The sequence below is a fragment of the Sarcophilus harrisii genome, chromosome 1 (assembly GCF_902635505.1).
Source record: "Sarcophilus harrisii chromosome 1, mSarHar1.11, whole genome shotgun sequence".
Lineage (NCBI taxonomy): Eukaryota > Metazoa > Chordata > Mammalia > Dasyuromorphia > Dasyuridae > Sarcophilus > Sarcophilus harrisii.
The window spans coordinates 715,929,231-715,948,502 of NC_045426.1; the positions used below are offsets into that span (position 1 = coordinate 715,929,231).

Sequence of the window (19,272 nt, forward strand, 5' to 3'; positions counted from 1 at the left end):
ACTTTAATGGAGGATTCAATATGTAAAAAAAACTATGTAAAACAAGCTATTAGCAGGGTAAATTGGAGATAATCATGAGGGGGAAAAAGTTCTAGCATTAGGGAGGTGTGTGTCAGGAAAAGCTTCCTGGAGAAAGTGAGATTTTAACTGGTTACAACTTAAGAACCTTTCTCATTTTGCCCATTTTTTTCTCACCTTACCTTACCAACTACCTTCCCTTTATTCTAGAGTATAGCTCCTCCTTGAGTCCTTTTCTTCCTTCAGATTGAAGCTTGTTTGTTCTTCTTTAGCTCAAATCCACCTCCTTCAAGGGCTCCCCAGTTTGCGCTTCCCCAATCCAGTCCCTGGCCCTTTTTGCAACTCCCACGCCTCCCAAGTCATCTTCGCACAGCGGGGGCCACTGAAGGCTGTTCTAGACCCGTCCCTGGGCCGCCGTGGCTGGGCTAGAGACAGGACCCTTTGGCGCCGCCCCCGCTAAGAGCACGGAGAGTGTGGACGTATCCAAGCTGCCTGGGACAAGGAGGCAGGATCGGGCTGGGGCAGCCAGGCTCCGGGGGACCGAGGGACCGAGACCGGGGAGCGGGGAGCCGAGGGGCCTCTCGGCCGCCGAGGGTCAGCCAGCGCCGGACTCCCGGGCATTTCCCGGGGAGGGGGGGGCCGGGGGAGGGGAAGCCCGAGAGCCCCCCCCAGGCAGAGGAGGTTCCCCAGCGTCAGCCCCGGCACAGCTGCTTCTGGGAAGGGCCCAGGCGGCCCCGCCCCTCCCGGGCCCTGAAGGTCACCGATCCCCGGGACCCGCCGCGGAGGCGCCCCCGGACCGCAGACAAACGTCGGAAGTGGGCGGGGGCTGCGTGAGGGCTGCCCGCGCTTCCTGCCCTCCGGGAGCCGGGGCGCCCCAGGTCAGAGGCGCTGAGCGAGGCGGGGCAGCTCGCGGCCCTGTCAGAGAGGGAACGGGGGAGGCGGAGAGGGGGGGCCGGCCCCTAATTCCAAACACAGGAAAGGAAATGGGGGCGCCGGTGGAGACGCCTGATGGGGGGAGGGGAGCGTTTCCCGGGCAGCGGGACCCGTGGGGAGAGCATTCCTGCCCCAGTCAGGAACCGGCAACACATGGAGGAGCCTGGTGTGGACAGGAGCCGTCAACGCCACGAACTACGCTTCCCAGAAGGCTTTGCAGGAGGGCCTTGGCGCTGCGTGAGGCGCGGAGGCCGATGCCGTCATTTCCTCTCCCTCCGGCTCACAGCTCGGCCCCACTCCTCAGCGCCTATCGGAGAAAATGCGACCATTGGCCAGGCGGGAGGAGGCGGTGCGGGCGGAGAGCCAATCAGAAGCCAGGACGGAGGTCTGCCCAGCGGGGCCGCGCTCCGAGGCAAAGGCGGAGCCCGCGGGTGACCCGGAACTGTCCCGCGGGGGGAGGGGGTCCCCGCCCCCGCCCCCGCCCCAACTCCTTCTTCTGTCCTGCCTCCCGGGGGCTCCGCCAGCCCGGAGCATGGCCCCCGGACCCACCGCGGCCGCTGTCCTCCAGGTGGGGCGGAGGGTGGTGGGGGCAGGGGGGGGGCATCCCTCTTGGATTGGGGAGGGGGTCAGACACGAAGCCCCAGGGAGCGCGGGGCCACGCCCCCTCGGGAACCTGAGGGACCGCCCACAACCCCCGCCCCGCCCCCTCAGGGTTTTAGCTGCCTTGAAGAGGGCAACATGCCCAAGGTCTGCCCCTCCCACCCCCGCAGAGGGGGGGGGGGGGGGTAAGAAGCCTCAGGGAACAGAGGGTGATTGACAGTCTGGGGGGCTGCCCAGCGACTCTGGAAGGAGGGACAGCGCCACCTTGTGCCAGGGCCCTATTGGGGGAGGGAGGGGCTGGTGCCGGCCTGGGGGGGGGGGAGGGTTGGTCGGCAGAGCGGGCTCCCCCAGCGGGGGCTGGGCACCTCCTGCAGCTGAGGGAGGCGCGTGAGCCCCCTCCGTGCTGGCCTCTGAGCGTCTCACTGACCGCCCCTCCCCCGGCTCTGTGGCAGCGGGCGGTCCTGCTGGCCTCGGTTCTCCTCAGACCTCGGCCGAGGCCGGGCCGCCCCTCAGGCCGCTGGGCGCGAGTCTCTGGGACTCAGCTTTGAAGGGGGGGGTGATGATGAGCCTTCCCAGGGCCTGCTTCCCAGGGTGAGCACTTGGCAAGCGCAAAGGCCCCTTTTCCACGGGGGAAGGGACCGTCCCCTCACTTCCTTGGGGGTTCAGATTCCAGCTCTGCACACAGTAGGTGCTTAGTAACTGTGAGCCTTGGAGCACTTCCTTCCTGAAGAGTGCCCGAAGTGCTCCTTCCAAAGGCTCCCGGGCCCGGGGGAGCACCCACCTGCTGGTTCTTTCAGGGATCGGTGACCTTCAGGGACGTGTCTGTGGACTTCTCCCGGGAGGAGTGGGGGCACCTGAGCCCTTCCCAGAAGCAGCTGTACCGGGAAGTGATGCTGGAGAACTACCGGAACCTCATCTGCCTGGGTGAGGGTCTCGGGCTTCCCCTCCCCCCGGGTCCTCCTTCCCAGGAAATGCTCCGGGAGTTCCGGCGCTGGCTGGTGTCGGGCATCCAGAGGCCAGAAATCCCTGACCCTCGGTGGCCTAGAGAGGCTCCTCGGGTCACCTACTTCCCAGGTGTCCCCAGGTGCAGGGTCTCGGTACCCCCGGAACCTGGCTGCCCCAGCCCAGATCCTCCCTCCTTGTCCCAGACAGCTTGAATATGTCCACAGTCTCCATGCTCTTAGCAGGGATTGGGTCAAAGGATCCAGGCTCTTTAGCCCACCCACTGGGCTTCCAGGACAAGATCTAGAACAGCCTTCAGTGGTCCTGTGGACCCCGCTGTGGCCATTGCCAGCATGCTGTGTTTTCCCAGAAAGGGAAAGGGACTAAAATCTAGCTCTTTGGGCATTCTCTGACCATAGATCTTTTTAATGCGCAGGCCTGGCCATGTACAAGCCAGATGTGATCTGCCAGTTGGAGAGAAGGGAAGCCCCTGGGATGTCCGAGGGAGCCGTCCCCCAGAGCTGCTGTGCAGGTGAGTCATGGTGACCAGTAGCTGGTCATTGTGGGGGGGAGGCCTCTCCTGACAGCTTCCCAGGCCTGAGTTCCTTCTCACAGCCTCCTCCTCCCTGCAGGACATCCTTCTTCTGACCCATCCCGCCTTGGTTGTGCCTCAGTTAGGATTGAACACTGGGGCCCCCATTCCCTGCCCTCCCTTTCATCTCTTCTTTCTCTCTTCACATGTATATATTCCTTAAACAATAACCAAAAAGCCTTCTGGAGAACCCTGTCCTTTCCTTCTGGATATTAAGATTTTGTGGCTGTGATTATTTTTCCTAGTTCCATTTATTATATGTGCTTTGATTCTCCTTTTTCCCCATCTCCATATCTAAGGATCTTGCTCTGTGTAGCTGGGTTGCTTTTGCTTTCAGATTTCAGGAGAAGTTTGCGGGACAGGAGGACAAATGTATGTGAACCTGAATAAAGAGCAGGGAATTGTGAAGATGACTTGGGAGGCTTGGGAATTGTATAGAACAGGGACTGAATTGGGGAAGCAAAAATTTGGGAGAACTTGAAGGAAATGGATTTGAACTAAAGAAGGACAAACAAGCTTCAATCTGAAAGAAGAAAAGGCCCAAGGAGGAGATATACTCTGGAATAAAGGGAAGGTAGTTGGTAAGGCAAGGTAAGTGAAAAAAAAATCTGTTAAAAATAAGAAAGGTGGGTGGGCTTGGTTCTCTAAGAGCTAATAAAAGGATACTCACCCATGAAGAAAATAGTAACAGGGAGTAAAGGGTATATAACCTTATCATTGAGAATAAAGAACTGGAAAATTTTTGCAGACTTGCTGAGTGTGCATTGATTATTGCATATCTGTTGTGTTGAATGCTTGTTGGTCATATGCCCAGATTAGTCTAACCTCCCTCAAGGAACGTTTATTTCTGCATACTCTGGGTTTTCCTGGGATGATGACATGTTCCTCAGAACTGGAAGAAGTCTAGGCAAGTGAAGAAGCTCTGACAAGTCAGCTTGGAATCCTTCTCAGCCATTATCTTCCAAAAGAAATATGAAACTCTCTGCTATCTTTCAAGTTCAGCTAAAATGATATGAAATTGAAAAGGAACCCTGAAGCATGGATTGACTAAGTGAGAAATTCTGAACTATGGGAAGAGGAATTGCTGCTGTAGCAATCCAAAAGCTTACAAGAGACAAACAGCATCCCAGAATGGAATCATTTCTCAAACCAATGGTGCCTGGTATCAGCACGTGGGGTGCCTGGGCATTCAATAAAATAACCAGATGTTCCAACACCAAGAGGCGGACTGATCTTTAGCGTGCCTTTCAGCCTGTGGAATAAGACTATGACTGCAGTGGAGCTGTGGAGGCATTTACTTTATTCACAAGAAATAGAGATAAGAAGTAGAGTTGGGGGGGCTTTGTATATGGAAAAAAAATCTTAACAGGGCAAGAAACCAGAAAACCAGTGGGAAAAGCCTGTTGACGAACACCTGAGTGTAGGTTGGGGGAAGGCGTACAAAAGGGATTTTGTCATCAAGTGTGTGACACGTTATGAAGTTGGAGGCAAGATTAGACATTAAGAACACTCCATAAAATAGTGATGTTTGGTTTGACCTTCCAGTGGCCTTCTTAATAAGCTTTCAGTTGCTGTCATTTATGCCTTTATCTGTCCCCCCACCTCCTGAAAAAAAATCCTCAGGTAAGACATAAAAGAACCTTTAAATTTTAAAATATGGATAAAAATGCATTGCTAAAGCTAAATCTAGTTTTATGTGCAATGGGGAAAGACTAGGACTTTTTTGCGGTAAGTTCATAAGTAAAGCCAGAATGCTCCTTTCTTTGATATTACTCAACATACTTCTAGACCTGCTAATAAGAAGGACAGAGAAAGAAATCCTAAGCAAAAACAGGCAAAGAGGAGATTTATTTCTACATATTTGCCAATGGCATAATGATTTATTAAAATAAGTAAATAAATAAATAAATCTGAGGAAACCAAGAAAAGGAACTAAAGGAAAGATTTTAGCTTCACCAAATAGCAAGATACAAAACAAATTCATCTATGATAGCATTTCTACATAACAATATCAAAAAAAAATTCAAAAGAGAAGTCGGTTCCAAACAAGGAGAAAATATCCATGTTATTTCATGTTTCTTAGTTCTCGCTTTTCTCTGTGTAGAGTCTAGACCTGGGTTCAGGGAGACCAGAGTTCAAGAACTGCTTGTGACTTGTGGGTAATTGTGGGCCTAAACAAACCTCTTGGTTGTCAGGTGTCCCTGATAAGTCTCCAAGGATCACACACTCATGATGGTTGTAGAGGAACTGATGGATTGATTCTTCTCTGGGCAGTCATCCTTGCCCTGCTGCAGGCAGGGGATTCATGAGTCCACACAGGCCTGTGGTCGTCCGGGATTGCCTGCCCTTACTTCCACCCTCTCAGGTCTCCATTGCCTGGGCAGCTGCAAGGGCTGTTTTCCCTCTCAGAATTGTGCACAGAAGGTTCACAGGTTCCTTCACCCTTTCTGTCAGTCTGGGGCGGAAGTCGTCTCTTCCCCACTGCTCCCCGGTATGTCCTTCCCAGGAACCGGGTCTTCCTGTTTCATGAGACTAGGTCCAAAATAAAATTTCCCATCACTGTTTCCTGGCGCACAGAAATGGGCTCCTCACCCCCATTTACCTCCTTTTTGAAGGATGAATCATGTCTCAAACAAACTTTGAGGATGAGCACCCAAGCTTTGAGCTGAGAGAACTCCAGAAGATGAGGGCTGCTGCCAAGCAGCTAGGGGGCGCCACAGGCCGTGGCCAAAAGCAGTGTGACCCTGGGCAGGTCACCCACTCCTGTTTGCCTCAATTTCCTCGTGTGTAAAGTGAGCCAGAGAAGGAGATGGGCACCTGTCCAGCACTCTTGGCCAGACTCCCCCCTGTGGGGTCATACTACTGAGGAAAAACAAGGTCACCTGCAGGTCATCCCAGCTCCCAAACTCAGCCCGGCCTTTTCTCTCTGTCTCACCTGTCTGGGTTACTTCAGGTGTTCTCTTTCCACTGATCTTCAAAATGCCGCCTGGCTCTCCTGGATTTTCTCGCATGACGCGGCAAATATGTAGGATATGGAGCCAGGAGGGCAAGTTCAGATCGGGTCACTTCTGTCTGCCTGAGGGTGATAGCACCTACTTTACTGTAGTTAGTAGGTGTGACTTATTCTCTTAATATGCACTGAGCCCCATTCCCTGTGTGACCTCTCTCATCTCTTTTAAATAAGACTTGTGTCTCATGGCTGTGTTCCCATCATTGGTCTCATTTCAGCAAGATTCAGAGAGGTTAGATTTGCTTTTTTACCTTAAGTTTTTCCTCAGATAATTTATACATATTCTAATTATTTGGATCTCTTTTTTTCATTTCCCTTTCTTGTTTTTGTTGTTAGTGACATACATATAGAACTGCCAATTATTTTTGTGTGCTTATTTTGTGTTCTACTTTGTGGGAATTTCTAATCTCGATTAGTTTCTTTAATGATTATTATAATCAAGTTGAATTTATATCAGAGATGCTAGGATTATTCAGCATAAAATAATAGAAATAATGGTAAAAAGAGCAGACAGTGATATCACTTGACATTGAAAAGGTCTTGTATAAAATAAACTATATGAAACCTCTCTTCCCCTCCAAGCATAGGAATAGAACTTTCATTCTTAAATATGATCAAAAACATGTATCTAAAACTAAGAGCCAGCATTCTTCTCAAAGAGGAATATTGAAAGCTATCCCAGTTTGTACAGGAAATGAAGTAAAAGTATTTCCTTTCTAATTATTTAACAAAGTGCTGAAAATATTAGCTGTGTCTGTGTTAGTAAACTGTGAGGGGGGAAAAAGGACATTTGCTAATCATTAGAAAATAACATTATTCCTAGTAAAAGATATGATGGCTTACTTAGAAAATCCAATCATTTATTTCATAAGATTTCCAGTTTACCCTGTTTCTCCTTGGAAAAAGTTCTGGGGAGGATATATAAATATGGGGAGGAAATATAAATATGGAGAAAATAGAGGATGTGCATTTCCTTGTATTAAAATAACCTAAGAGTATTGAACCTCTGACTGATGCTTGAGCATATATAGTCTTTCCTTGGGATATACTTATCAATGTAATGCAGTTTTCCTTATTGCTTCATTATTACTATATATTATATAATATAAGAATAATATTATATATGCTCATTTTCAAATCTTTATCATGCTGACAAAATTTATAAATCATAAGCCTTTTGTGCAGTATTAAGAATGCAAATGCATATAAATCTCATAATTAGTTTAGCTTAAGTAAAATAGCCCGAATGTTTTCAAAATAAACCTTGATTTTTTTTTTCCTTTTACCTACAAAGTTTTCATGGCACTGTTTTCAAAAAGCTTGAAATGAAATTCATTAGGATTTATGGGTAATGATTTTTGGAAAGAGGTTAAAAAAGAACAGAAGCTTTATTTTCAATGATGTAGGTGTTAATACTGGATCTGAAATTCCAGATTAAGTTACCTAATTCCAGTAGCCTATTTAACATTTTAATAATATAGAAACCCTTAGTTTTGCTTTGGCCTATAAGAACTTTTTATCAGCCTTTCACACATATTATAAATTGGAAGAAATATTAATGCATTACTAAAACTATAATACAAAATAACATTACAGACAACTATATTAAAAAATTACAAATGATATGATAAACAAAAGGTGTTGTCTTATTTGTCTTAACCTATGCCTTTGACAATAATTTCTTGATGGAGGAGAGAAAAGACTGAACTAAGTAAGCAGCAAATGGCTTTTCACCTGGTCAGGGTAAAAGGGTTTTGATTTTTTTATATTTTCCTTCCCACAGATGCAAAGATTACTCCTGAACCCAAGAAGTCATTTTCTAAGTTTGTCACTTCTTCAGAAGAATCATCTGGACAGATCACAGAGGATCATTGCTGTTTCTCCAAGCAGAAAGAAGCTTCAAAACTTAATGTCAGGTTAAAAAGGAACTGTCATGATGAGGAGATCCAATCTAGGCAAGTAGAAGTATCCCTAAGGAAATTTCCTAATAAAGGGAAAGGCCATGAAAGAAAGAAACTTGGCTTAATTTTCCATCTAGGGCCTATTCTAATGTGTTTCTCCAGAGCAGAAGATTTAAAGTCTATATAGACTCTATGTAAAAGTAACACAATCTATTTCAGGAAGTAATATCCAAGGTAATTAATGCATGTGCGAAATACATTATAATGCCCTGTTCATTATCATGTGATGTCATCAAAAGAAACTATATAATGAATGTGGGTACTCTTTTAACTAAAATTCTCCCATTCTCACAGAATTCATCCTATAGAGAAACCCTATAAACGTGATAAATATGGGAAAGCTTTGCCCAGAGGTTCAGAACTTGCTGCACATTGTAGAATTCTTACAGCAGTGAGAACTTACAGATGTAATGAATGTGGGAAGGCCTTCAGCCAGCGCTCACACCTGGTTGGACACCAGAGAATTCATACTGGAGAGAAACCTTATGAATGTAAAGAATGTGGGAAAGCTTTCAGGTGGACCACAGGACTTACTCAGCATCAGAGAATCCACACCGGAGAGAAACCTTATGAATGTAATGAATGTGGAAAGGCCTTCACACAGAGTTCCCAGTGTACTCAGCATCAGAGAATTCATGCTGGAGAGAAAAGTTATAAATGTAAAGAATGTGGGAAAGTCTTCAGCCAGAGGTCTCAATTCATTGTACATCAGAGAAGTCACACTGGCGAGAAAACTTATGAATGCAATGATTGTTGGAAGGTCTTCAAATGGTATTCACACCTTACTCAGCACCAGAGGATTCACACTGGAGAGAAACCTTATGAATGTGATGAGTGTGGGAAAGCCTTCAGTTTCAGAGCAGGCCTTACTGTACATCAGAGAGTTCACACTGGGGAAAAACCTTATAAATGTGATGAATGTGGAAAGGCTTTCAGGCAGAGTTCACATTTTAATGTGCATCAGACAATTCATACTAGAGAGAAGTCTTACGAATGTAAAGAATGTGGAAAGACTTTCAGGTGGAAGTCAGAACTTATTCTACACCAGAGAATTCATATTGGTGAGAAACCGTACGAATGTAATAAATGTGGGGATGTCTTTAGCCAGAGGTCAAAACTTACTCTTCATCAGAGAATTCACTCTGGAGAAAACTGTTTTTTAAAAAAAACCCTAAAAACTAAAGACTGAAAAGATATAAGGGAGAGCACTACATTTACAGCTCATCAGGTAATTCCCAAGACCACAGAATCTCAGCCATGGAGGGTCTTCTCCCCGCTGCATTTAGTCCTCTTCTCCATGTGCAGACCTCCTTTCCCTTTATGCATCTGCACACTCTCATTCTCCCCTGACTCTTTCCCAACTTTCTAAAAACACTAAATCATAGGATTCTACATGTGGAACTCAAGGGGACCTCAGACCTTTGAGTTTAAGCCCTCATTTCACATATAAAGGGCCTGAGGCTTTTGGGCATTATTAGGCAGGACATAGGTCTCACTAGGATTTCAATAAAAAACTACTCTTTCCCTGTATCCTCTCCCCTCCTGCATCCTCCTCCTGTTTGTATTCCAAATGGTCTTCTGAAGCAGCTCTCAGACTTGTCAGTAACCAAATAAAAAGCCCTTGTTTAGTGCTCCTTTCCTTCCTCTCATTCTGCACAATCACTGACTCTTAGATCCCCTGTGGTTCCCTGTTCTCTCTTCCTGGAGATCTCACACTTGGTTTTCCTCCTGCCTTTTTACCCGTGTCTGCTGTCTCCCCTTTGCTGGCCCTTCCTATCAGGTGTTCTCCAAGAGTCTGTCCTGGGGCCTCTTTGTTTCCCTTTTTTCTTTTTATCTGTTGAAAATTTCATTCAGCCCTCTTAAAGATACTAGGGTATCAATGAAAAACTCACAAGAGGATCTGAGAAAGGAAGGGGAGAGAGTTAGCAGGAGCAGCTGTTTCATGCCAATGATGGGCCCCTTTTGCTGCTATAAATGATCTTATTAGCTTTTTTATTGTCAATAGGATGTCTGCTCTCCTTGTATTACTTTTGAGATGGAAGAGTTGAAGGAAGAGGATATTTCATGATGATACTAAAGATTTTTCTGTCCCTTCAGAATTGTCATTAAAGGGAGCACCAGTGTGTGTGTGTGTGGGGGGGGGGGGGGGGGGGGGGGAGTCACTGCCTTTGTAAATATCATCATAAATGGAACAGCCTCAGTAATTCCAGGAAATGAATATTTAAGATTCTTATTTCTTTCTTAGTTATTCAGGTTATTTGTATTAATAATAAAAAAAATTCCACAAACATATTATTCACAATTATATGGAAAGCACTATGCTTTACTTTGATAGAAACACGGATATTCCTGCCCTGATGGAACTTATAGTCTAGTAATGGTGACATAAAGGTACACAAATATAATAATTAAATACTTTATTTCATTCTTGAGGTCAATGTTTTTCATCCTGTCATCCAAATATATGCATTTTTTTTCATAGATTTTTGTAGATGAAAATCTCCAAGTGCTTTTCTTGTATTTTTGTCTTTAAAGTCTTATTGATGCTTTTTGTTTTTACATCATGATCATTTCTGGAATTATCCTTTTCCCCCAAACCATGTATCTTAGCTTTCCTATTTCTGAGGAGAACTTCACAATTCTTCTAGTCATTGAGGTTCCCAATTGCTGGCCTTACTTCAACGCCTTAATGTCCATCACTCCACATATCTAGTCTATTATCCATTTTTTTCTATTGATTCTCCACAGTATTAAACTAACCTCCCAACTGACTTCCCTACACCCGGGAGACTCTTCCTTCTCCAGAGCCAGGTCAGAAAAGTGAATCACTTCTATTTGAATTGTCTTGGGTAGATTCTGAAGATCCCCGGGAAGAAGATACCAGATGCTGAGGTCCTTTTGCAGACTAAACTGCCAAGCATTCCAACTCTACTGCAGAGCTCACAACTCCATTGAACTGGCCACTGTTCAGACGTCAAATGTATGTTCGCCAAAAAAAGTAATACAAGGACACCCTCAAGGTCTCTCTTAAGAATTTTAAAATTGACCAACATGGGAAATACTGGCCTAGGACCACTCAGCATGGTGTACCCTTATCAGAGAAGGTGTTAGGCTCTATGTGCAAAACAGAATTAAATTAGTAAAGTTGAGATGTGTAAAGAATGTGGGAAAACCTTCAGAAGGAGCGCAGAACTTGCTCAACATCAGAGAATTCATGCTGGAGAGAAACCTTATGAAGACAATGAATGTGGGGAAGCTTTCCCACAGAGTGCCCAGTGTTCTCAGCACCAGAGAATTCACACTGGAGAAGAAAGTTGTTACAAATGTAAGGAATGTGGGAAAGTCTTCAGCCAGAGGTCTCAGCTTATTGTACATCAGGGAAGTCACACTGGAGAGAAAACTTATGAATGCATTCAATGTCGGAAGGTCTTCAGATGGTATTCACACCTTACTCAGCAACAGAGGATTCACACTGGAGAGAATGTGGTAAATGTGGGAAAGGTTTCAGTTTCAGAACAGGCCTTGTTGTACATCAGAGAGTTCATACTGGGGAAAAACCTTATAAGTGTGATGAATGTGGAAAGGCTTTCAGGCAGATCTCACATTTCAATCTCCATCAGACAGTTCATACTAGAAAGAAGTCTCATGAATGTAAAGAATGTCGAGAGACCTTCAGGTGGAAGTTGGAACGTGAGCTACATCAAAGAATTCATACTAGAGAGAAATCTTATGAATGTAATAAATGTGGAGATGTCTTTAGCCAGAGAGCAAAACTCACTCTTCACCAGAGAATTCACACCAGAGAAAAATGTTTAAAAAAAACAAAAAGTGAAGACTGAAGAGGTATGGGGAAAAACACCACATTCACAGCTCATCAAGTGATTCCCAGGACCACAGAATCTCAGCCATGGAGGGTCTTCACCCCACTGCATTTTTTCCTCTTCTCCATGTGCAGACCTCCTCTCCCTAAAGCATCTGTATGCTTTCACTCTCCCCTGACTCTTTGCCAACTTTCTAAAAACACTAAATCATAGGATTCTACATGTGGAGCTTACGGGGACTGCAGACCTTTGAGTTTAACCCCTCATTTCACATATAAAGGACCTGAGGCCTCTGGACATCATTAAGCAGGACATAGATCTCACTAGAATTTCAATAAAAAACAACTACCCTTTCCATGGGAAGAATGTTGGCATTGCACAATAGTGCTTGGCACAATAATGGGCACTTACTAAATACTGCTTACTGACTGACTGGCATCTATCAAGGAACCATCCTGTATTCTCCTCTCCCCTCTTCCTTTCTCCTTCTGTTTGTATTCCAAATGGTCTGAAGCTGCTCTCAGACTTGTCAGCGACCTAATAACCAAATAAAAGGCCATTGTTTCTCCTTTCCTCTCATTCTGCACAATCACTGACTCTTGGATCCCCTGTGGTTCCCTGTTCTCTCTTCCTGGAGATCTCACTTGGTTCTCCTCCTGTCTTTTTACCTATGTCTGTTGTCTCCATTCTCCAAGAGTCTGTCCCGGGCCCTCTTTATTTTCCCATTTGTCTGTCAATTCCGTGCCAGCCCCAGTGTATTACTTTTCCATTTTCCCATAAGTAGATATCTTTGCCCAGCTTGGAAAGAGAGTTTGTCTGTGACACAATGTTACTGTATTTTGGGCTTTTCCCTTTTGGCCACAGGTAGAAATCGTCTTAGTTCCTCTGTGTGGGTCACAAGCATTGCTCTGATACCTTTTTCACCACAACTGCATCCCTCCAAATCCTCTCCTTAGGTGAAGGAAAAAGTGCACGATTTTTCTTCCTCTTCCACCAGCCACTTACCTAGGATTCAGGCTACATGGCTGTATGCCCTCTTTCTTAAGACGAAAGGAAGAAGTGTTTTTCCTTGAAGAGTCACAGAATCCTTTGCTGTGTGTGCCCTAACCATCTAGGTGGAGATCCAACCATTACTTGAGTTGTTACTGTATATGTCAGCAGGAGATTCTTAGGGGAGCTGCCCCTTCCCTCCAGGTTTGATAAAAATGTGTAATTCATGTTATAGAAGGATTTGACACAATCTTCTATCAGTGTGAAATGTTTCTTTATCGATACATACATCTCCAAGGCCTTAAAAAAGCATCTGAACACATATTCAGATTCTCTGATGATCAGAGAGGTACAAATTAAAACAACTCGGAGGTTCATCTTCCATTAATGGACACAGAGTTGCCTGGTGCAATGAGAGGCAAAGGACTTTGACAGACTGAATGATTGGCCCTATTGGTGAAGCTCAATTGATTCCAATGTTCGGGAAAACAAATTGGAATTCTGTGGGGGCAAAGTCATTAAACAAGACATTTCTATCACCTAGGACAACACTAGTAGTTGTGCCCTCGGAGAGATTGATGAATTACAACTGCAATAAATCAGCAACAAAGGACTGAGAAGAATGTTGGCATTGCACAATAGTGCCTGGCACAATAATGGGCACTTACTAAATACTACTTCTGACTGACTGGCATCTATTAAGGAACTAATGAAAAAGTTATGATTCATGGACACCATTTCTGACATAATGGATTTTTAACAACCATAAAATTCAATTCAGGGTGCCTTAGGATATTGATAAATTGGTAGTCATTAACTTCCTGCCTCCAGATGGCCAGCATTTGCCCAGCTCATGGTGACTTTAACCATGAGGCTAACAGGGATTGTGGAAGGACATTACCTGGGGGATTGAGTGAGGACCCTAATCCCCTGGTGGGCCCAGCTCCCACTGTGTATTTACTAAGCTTATGGTTTGGACCAGCAGATGTTTCCTCCCTGTCATCCTCAGCCAAGGTCCCAGAAGAGGCAGCTCAGAGAGGCCCCCTGGGACATCCAGGAAGCAGATTTCTCTGAAGGTCTGTGGGGGGAAAGTATAAGAGATTCAGGGGAAGCAGCTCCAGCTGTGGGACTTGCAGAAACTGAGACTCCCCTCCCCCCACTTACCCTGTCAGTTGGACAATCTTGCCATTTATGAACCACAGCTGTAGTTCTGGTGTCCTTCCTGCCCCTCCAAGCCCACCTCTCCTCCAGACAATGCAATGACCCTTGGGTTTTCCCCATTCCAGTCCACCCAACACAGAGGGGACAAACCCATCAGGAGCAAGTGGGACCACAGCATATCCCCACCTCTATAAACTTCATTTCTTTCTCCCCAACATTTGAAGTCCTCACGACTTGGCTCCTTCCAGCCTCGGCTCCTTCCAGTTTCATGATCCGGGACTTCCCTTCCTGCCCCCTAAGGTCCTGTTCGATGGCCTCTCTTCCTTACACAAGCCTTGACCAGCTACCACCTCCTTGGCTTTGCCCAGACTGGCCGCGTGTCTCCCATGGCACTTCTTCCTCTTCTCAGTCCAGCTTCTCCATACATTCATGTCCCATCTTCCAGTCCCAAGCTAATGCTCCCAACCACCTCCATGCTGAATATAGTTTGTATTTTTCTACATGCGCTATGTTTATATTTGTGTGGACATTGAATGTTTCTATATGTTCTGTATTTTACATATGTTCTTGTCTCCGTGAGCATGCAAGTCTTTACAGTGGCCATTCAGAGGCTTTTTCCCCGGCCCTTGGAACAGGGCACAAACTTCCCAAACATCCCTGGCCTTTCCCCCAGGGTCGTGGGAGCTGCTCCTTCCACCTTTCTCTCTGGGCTGGGGATGGACACTGGGGGACAGGGAGAGTGAGGGAGAAGATGAGGGCCCCAGTTCTGGCCCGGGACGTCTTTTCCATGTTGCAGATTGCTGGACAAAAGACGGGTTGGTTTTGGGTCCTGCGGGGTCCAGCTTTCTGGGTCAGTTGGCCACAACTGGCCTGCATGGGAGCCTTGAGGATGCCTCCATGTGGTGGCCCTGCAGGAGAGAGCGGAGGGAGGGTCTCCTCCCCCAACTCCTCCCATGGGTGACACAGACCCCCTGGAGTTCTGGCTCCGCCCACCAGAGCCACCTCCCTGCTGATCTCCAGGCTAATTATGACCCTTTCAAGGTAGTGCAGGGGCCGACTCCAGGGAAGGGGGAGGACCCCACTGAGTGTCCGCCTTTCCTCCCCCAATCACCGCCGGCATCTTCGTGGGGCTTCCTCTAAGCAGGCCCCTGTCCTGGCCCCTGCCATGGAGAAGCAGCCGGGCAGCCCAGAGGTCAGCGCTGGCCCCGGCCAGCCATGGGCAACAATGGCAGAGCAGCCTGGGGATGGGCCGGGGCAGCAGGATGCTCCCAGGAGGAGCGGGGCAGGGCTCCACGGTGAAAGTTTCCTGAGAAGGGAAGGGGTCGCTGGTCTGCCAGCGGAGGAGCATGCGATGGGCTGTCCCGCCTGAAGGGGACAGTTCAAAAGCAGGGCTCGGGAACCCCTGGACAGGGCTGACCCCTGTCCCAGCCTAGGGGTGGAGAAGGAAGACATGGTTCTTGCTGCTGTGTCCAGGATGGATTCAGGAGAGGGGTCCCTGAGGCACAGAGGCAGAGGGGGGCCCCGGAGACATGGAGGCAGAGAGAGGCCCTGGCCTGAGCCTGGGCAGGAGCTCCCTGGGAAGGGGAGGCCCAGTGCACAGAGACAACAGCCAATGGAAGGCTTTGTGCAGGTGGGAGGCCAAGGGACCCACAGATTGGGGTGGGGGTGATGGGCAGAGGCCGTGTGCAGTCATGGCTTTGGCCCCGATTTCCTTGGGAGCTAAGGAGGAAACAAAGGAACACAGGCAGAGGGGGACGATTCTAGTGTGGCTGCTGATCCAGTCACTCCCACAGGTCTGGGGCCCTGGTGACCATTCTGCAGACCCTTGCTGCTGGCCCCTTGCCCCCTGCTTCCCTTCTTGGCCAGGGTTGCTGGTACCTGGTGGGCCTCCACTGCGTTCCAGTCCAGTCTGAGTTTCAGGGTAAGAATAGTCCCATTCCTCACCAGAGAGCAGATTGCTAAAAGGAGAACTGAAGAGAGAGGAGGAAAGTCATTCCCTTTGAAAGGTTCACCGTGTCACGGCCTCTCTGTTTGGTATTCGATAAGGGACTTCTTGATCCTCTCCAAGGCTTGAAGTCACGTGGATGATGCTGTTCCCTGGGGATGAACTCCAATCTAATTCCTCCTCCACAGGGGTCTATGGGGTGACTTCCTTTTCCTCCAGGAGAGTCTGATTCTGCCCCTGAAGTCAGTAGCAGAAATCCTCGGCTTTTCTGGTTATAAGCAACTTGGCCCTCCCTTCTCATTCTTCAGGGTCCTCTCATTGTTATTCAGTCAACAATTATTTATTAAACAGACATTGTGATGCAAATATAATGAACAGAACCTTCTCTATTCAAATGGAGCTTCCATTCTAATAGAGAAAGCTGTGATAATGACAATAACTAGCATTTGTTGTTTTTTCAGATATGTCCAACTTTTTGTGACTCTTTGGGGGTTTTATTGGCTGAGACACTGGAGTGGTTTAGCATTTCTCCAGTTCATTTGGCAGATGAGGAAACTGAGGCAAACAGTTAAGTGGCCAGCTCAGGACCACACATGCAAGAACTGCCCCTGGCCTGACCTGCTCCGTCCGCTGCACCACCTAATTTTACATGGTACTTTAAGGTTTGCAAAGCACTTGACAAATACTCCATCGTTTGATCCTTACAATAACCCTACAAAAGTGGGTGCAATTTCACAGATGAGTAAAGGGAAGCTGGCGACTTATCTAGAATCAATGGCTGCGAAAGCCCCGAGGCAGGATTGGGACACAGGTTTATCTACTGCATACCTACCACCTTAACAAGAATATATATGTGTGTACAGAAAAAAAGCAAGAGATTAGTACAAATGAACTCTAGGGAGTAGCAACCAAGATTGGGAGGGGTGGGAAACATGCAGGGTTTGGGCTTAATTGCATCCTGAAAGGGAGGGATCCTATGAGCCTTAAGTATGCATGGGGGCCATCTCCGGCATGGGGCAGGACCAGTGGGAGCTGGTGTAGGAGGATGGTAGAGGCAGTATTGTGTGTGAGAAACAGGGAAGGGCAGTCTGGCTGCAAGGAAAAGTCTGGGAAGGGAGGAAATGCCCCATGCTTAGGGTAAAGTCGTGTAGTGCTTAAAAACCCGGAGAAGTTCATCTCCTGGAAGCAAAGGGAAGACACAAATTGACTGAACGGGGCAGTCGTAGCATGAGATTGGGCCACAGGGTGTAGCTATGCCAAAATAAAATAAAAAAAAGCACCCCAGGACCCCTTCTGGATCCTCCCCACCCTCTCAGCTGAGCCCCCACCTGCCTCCTGTTTCACTGAAAAATTGGAGCCATTGGCTGAGCCTTCCTCCTTTCCCACTCCTCATCTCCCATCTCCCACATGCCTTGGGCCACCATCTTCCCCTTCCAAGAAGGAGGTGGCCCTTCTTGCCAAGACAAACCTCCCATTCCATCCTATCCTTCCCAAGAGTCCCATGGATCATTTCCACTCTCAGTAATTTCCCAGCTTCTGGCTCCTTCCCTGCTACCCATAAAAATACCTGTAATTCCCTCATCCTTGGAAAGCCCTTCCTTGACCTGTCCATGGCCAGTAGCTCTCTTACGCCTGAAGCCCCTCAGACCTTCTGCAGCAGGTGCCTCCATTTCCTTTCTTCTCACTCTCTTCCTGACTGCAGTCTGGCTTTCTCCATGGTTCCAGAGCATCTCTCCAATGTCCTTTTTGCAACGTGCTTCCCTCTGGGCTTCTTTGCTGCTCACTCCTCATGGATCCTCTCTCTTCTCTAGGCTTTCTAGACCCCTCCTTCTCTTGGTTCTCCCCCTTCCTCTCTGACCAAATCCGGTGTCACCTTTAACGGAGGTTATCCCACAAGGCTCTAAGCTGGACTCTCATCTGTTTTCCCTCCAAACTACTTCACTTGTTGATCTCATCTATTCCCATCAACTACAATCACCTTTGTGCTGATATTCTCCAATCTGCTTTTCCAGCTCTAACCAATATTGCATCTTCAACTGTCTGATGGACACTCAGAACTGGATGTCCTGTAGACATCATCAACTCAAACACCTTAAACCTTGTCCCAAGTCTCACCTTCCTCCGTCCAGTTGTGAAAGTTATTTTCCTAAAAAGCTCAGGTCTTATCACGCCATTCAATAAACTCCAGTTTAGTCTATGAAGTGCCGCCCATCCCTCCATTCTAGTGCCTTCCCTCTTGATTATCTCCAATTTATCCTTTACAAAGCTTGTTTCTACATAGTTATCTTGCTCATTTCTTCCATTAAACTGTAATCTCCTTGAGAGCAGCGACTGTCTTACTTTTATTAGTAGCTCCAGCTCTCTGTAGTGTTTGGCACATGGTAGGTACTTAATATGTTTATCGACCAATTTACATAGCTAACATTATTTTCAGTCAACTGGTTTTTTGGAATTTTTTTCTTCTTGTTAAAAAAAAAATCTTTGTAATAATAAATAGCTCTCTGGGAGAATATAAGAGATTTTAAAACAAAATAAACCAATAAAATTTATTTTCAAAAGGTTTTTCACCAATAAATTTGGTTAAATCATGAAGTTGGCATCTACATTGCAATGATCTAGAGTGGAATTTTTCCTTGTTGGTTTCTAACCTTTTCAATGTTATTTTATGATAATTTATATCATCATTATTGCTAATATGCTGATAATGATATAATATATCATTAAGGCCTCTTATCATACTAGATCACATTTCTGTTACCAGGCTTGTAATATAGGGTCCGATGACTTGCCCAAAGTCACACAGCTAGACAGTGTCTGAGAAGGAATCTGAACTCGGCTCTTGCTGGCTCTATCCATTGTGCTATCTCCCTGCCCTTCGGCAAGTACAACCTACCTTAGATAAAAGGGGCTCCCTCCCCAGGGACCGGCCCCCAAAGGGAAGCCAACTTCTCCCTTCAGAATTTTAACGGTGACCCCGACCGTCGTTTCCTTCTGCTGCTCAGCAGACCCGGCCAGGATGTTGACCAGAGTAGACATTACAGTGCTCTCCCAATCACACGGGGGAGGGGGCAGGGGAAGACCACAGCTGACAGCTCCGGGGTTTGGTTCTCCTCGAGGAGTTCCCATGAGATTTGCCTTCGACGCGGCTCATCAGGGACCTCTGGTCCAGGAGTCCCAGCGTTGCCTTTCCTTGGTACATCGCTTGTCCTTAAGGAATCCCTGAACTCCCGGGGGTGCGGGGGCTGCTCAGCCCTTGCTCCAGGACACCAAGAGGAAGCCCAAACCCTCTAGCTGTTCCA

The 19,272-nt window shown here is 46.9% G+C and overlaps 2 protein-coding genes across 5 annotated transcripts in view; one reads left to right on the plus strand and one right to left on the minus strand.

Moving 5' to 3' along the window:
- LOC100928103 (vomeronasal type-2 receptor 26-like) overlaps window positions 1–19,272 on the minus strand; it is a 441,302-nt gene that overhangs the window by 96,680 nt on the left and 325,350 nt on the right.
- LOC105749451 (zinc finger protein 501) lies at window positions 1,199–16,395 on the plus strand. 4 transcript variants are annotated; one of them, XM_031949130.1, is made up of 6 exons: window positions 1,208–1,519; window positions 2,349–2,475; window positions 2,930–3,025; window positions 7,879–8,050; window positions 8,351–9,284; window positions 10,910–16,395. In XM_031949130.1, the coding sequence occupies exons 1-5, from the start codon at window positions 1,271–1,273 to the stop codon at window positions 9,243–9,245; spliced, it is 1,539 nt and encodes a 512-aa protein (XP_031804990.1). In that variant the 5' UTR covers window positions 1,208–1,270; the 3' UTR covers window positions 9,246–9,284; window positions 10,910–16,395. The 4 variants fall into 4 exon arrangements, 3 of the variants coding, with proteins under 3 accessions (XP_031804991.1, XP_031804990.1, XP_031804989.1); XR_004231348.1 differs by lacking the exons at window positions 8,351–9,284; window positions 10,910–16,395 and adding an exon at window positions 3,423–3,676 and having other exon boundaries at window positions 1,199–1,519; window positions 7,879–7,950; XM_031949129.1 differs by lacking the exon at window positions 10,910–16,395 and having other exon boundaries at window positions 8,351–10,193.

Excerpts from the sequence above, each read along its gene's own strand:
- LOC105749451 (XM_031949130.1), top strand. The coding sequence starts at position 1,271 with ATGCGACCATTGGCCAGGCGGGAGGAGGCGGTGCGGGCGGAGAGCCAA. Across the intron at positions 2,476-2,929 it reads CCGGAACCTCATCTGCCTGG|GCCTGGCCATGTACAAGCCA; the intron begins GTGAGGGTCTCG and ends TTTAATGCGCAG. Across the intron at positions 8,051-8,350 it reads GATGAGGAGATCCAATCTAG|AATTCATCCTATAGAGAAAC; the intron begins GCAAGTAGAAGT and ends CCATTCTCACAG.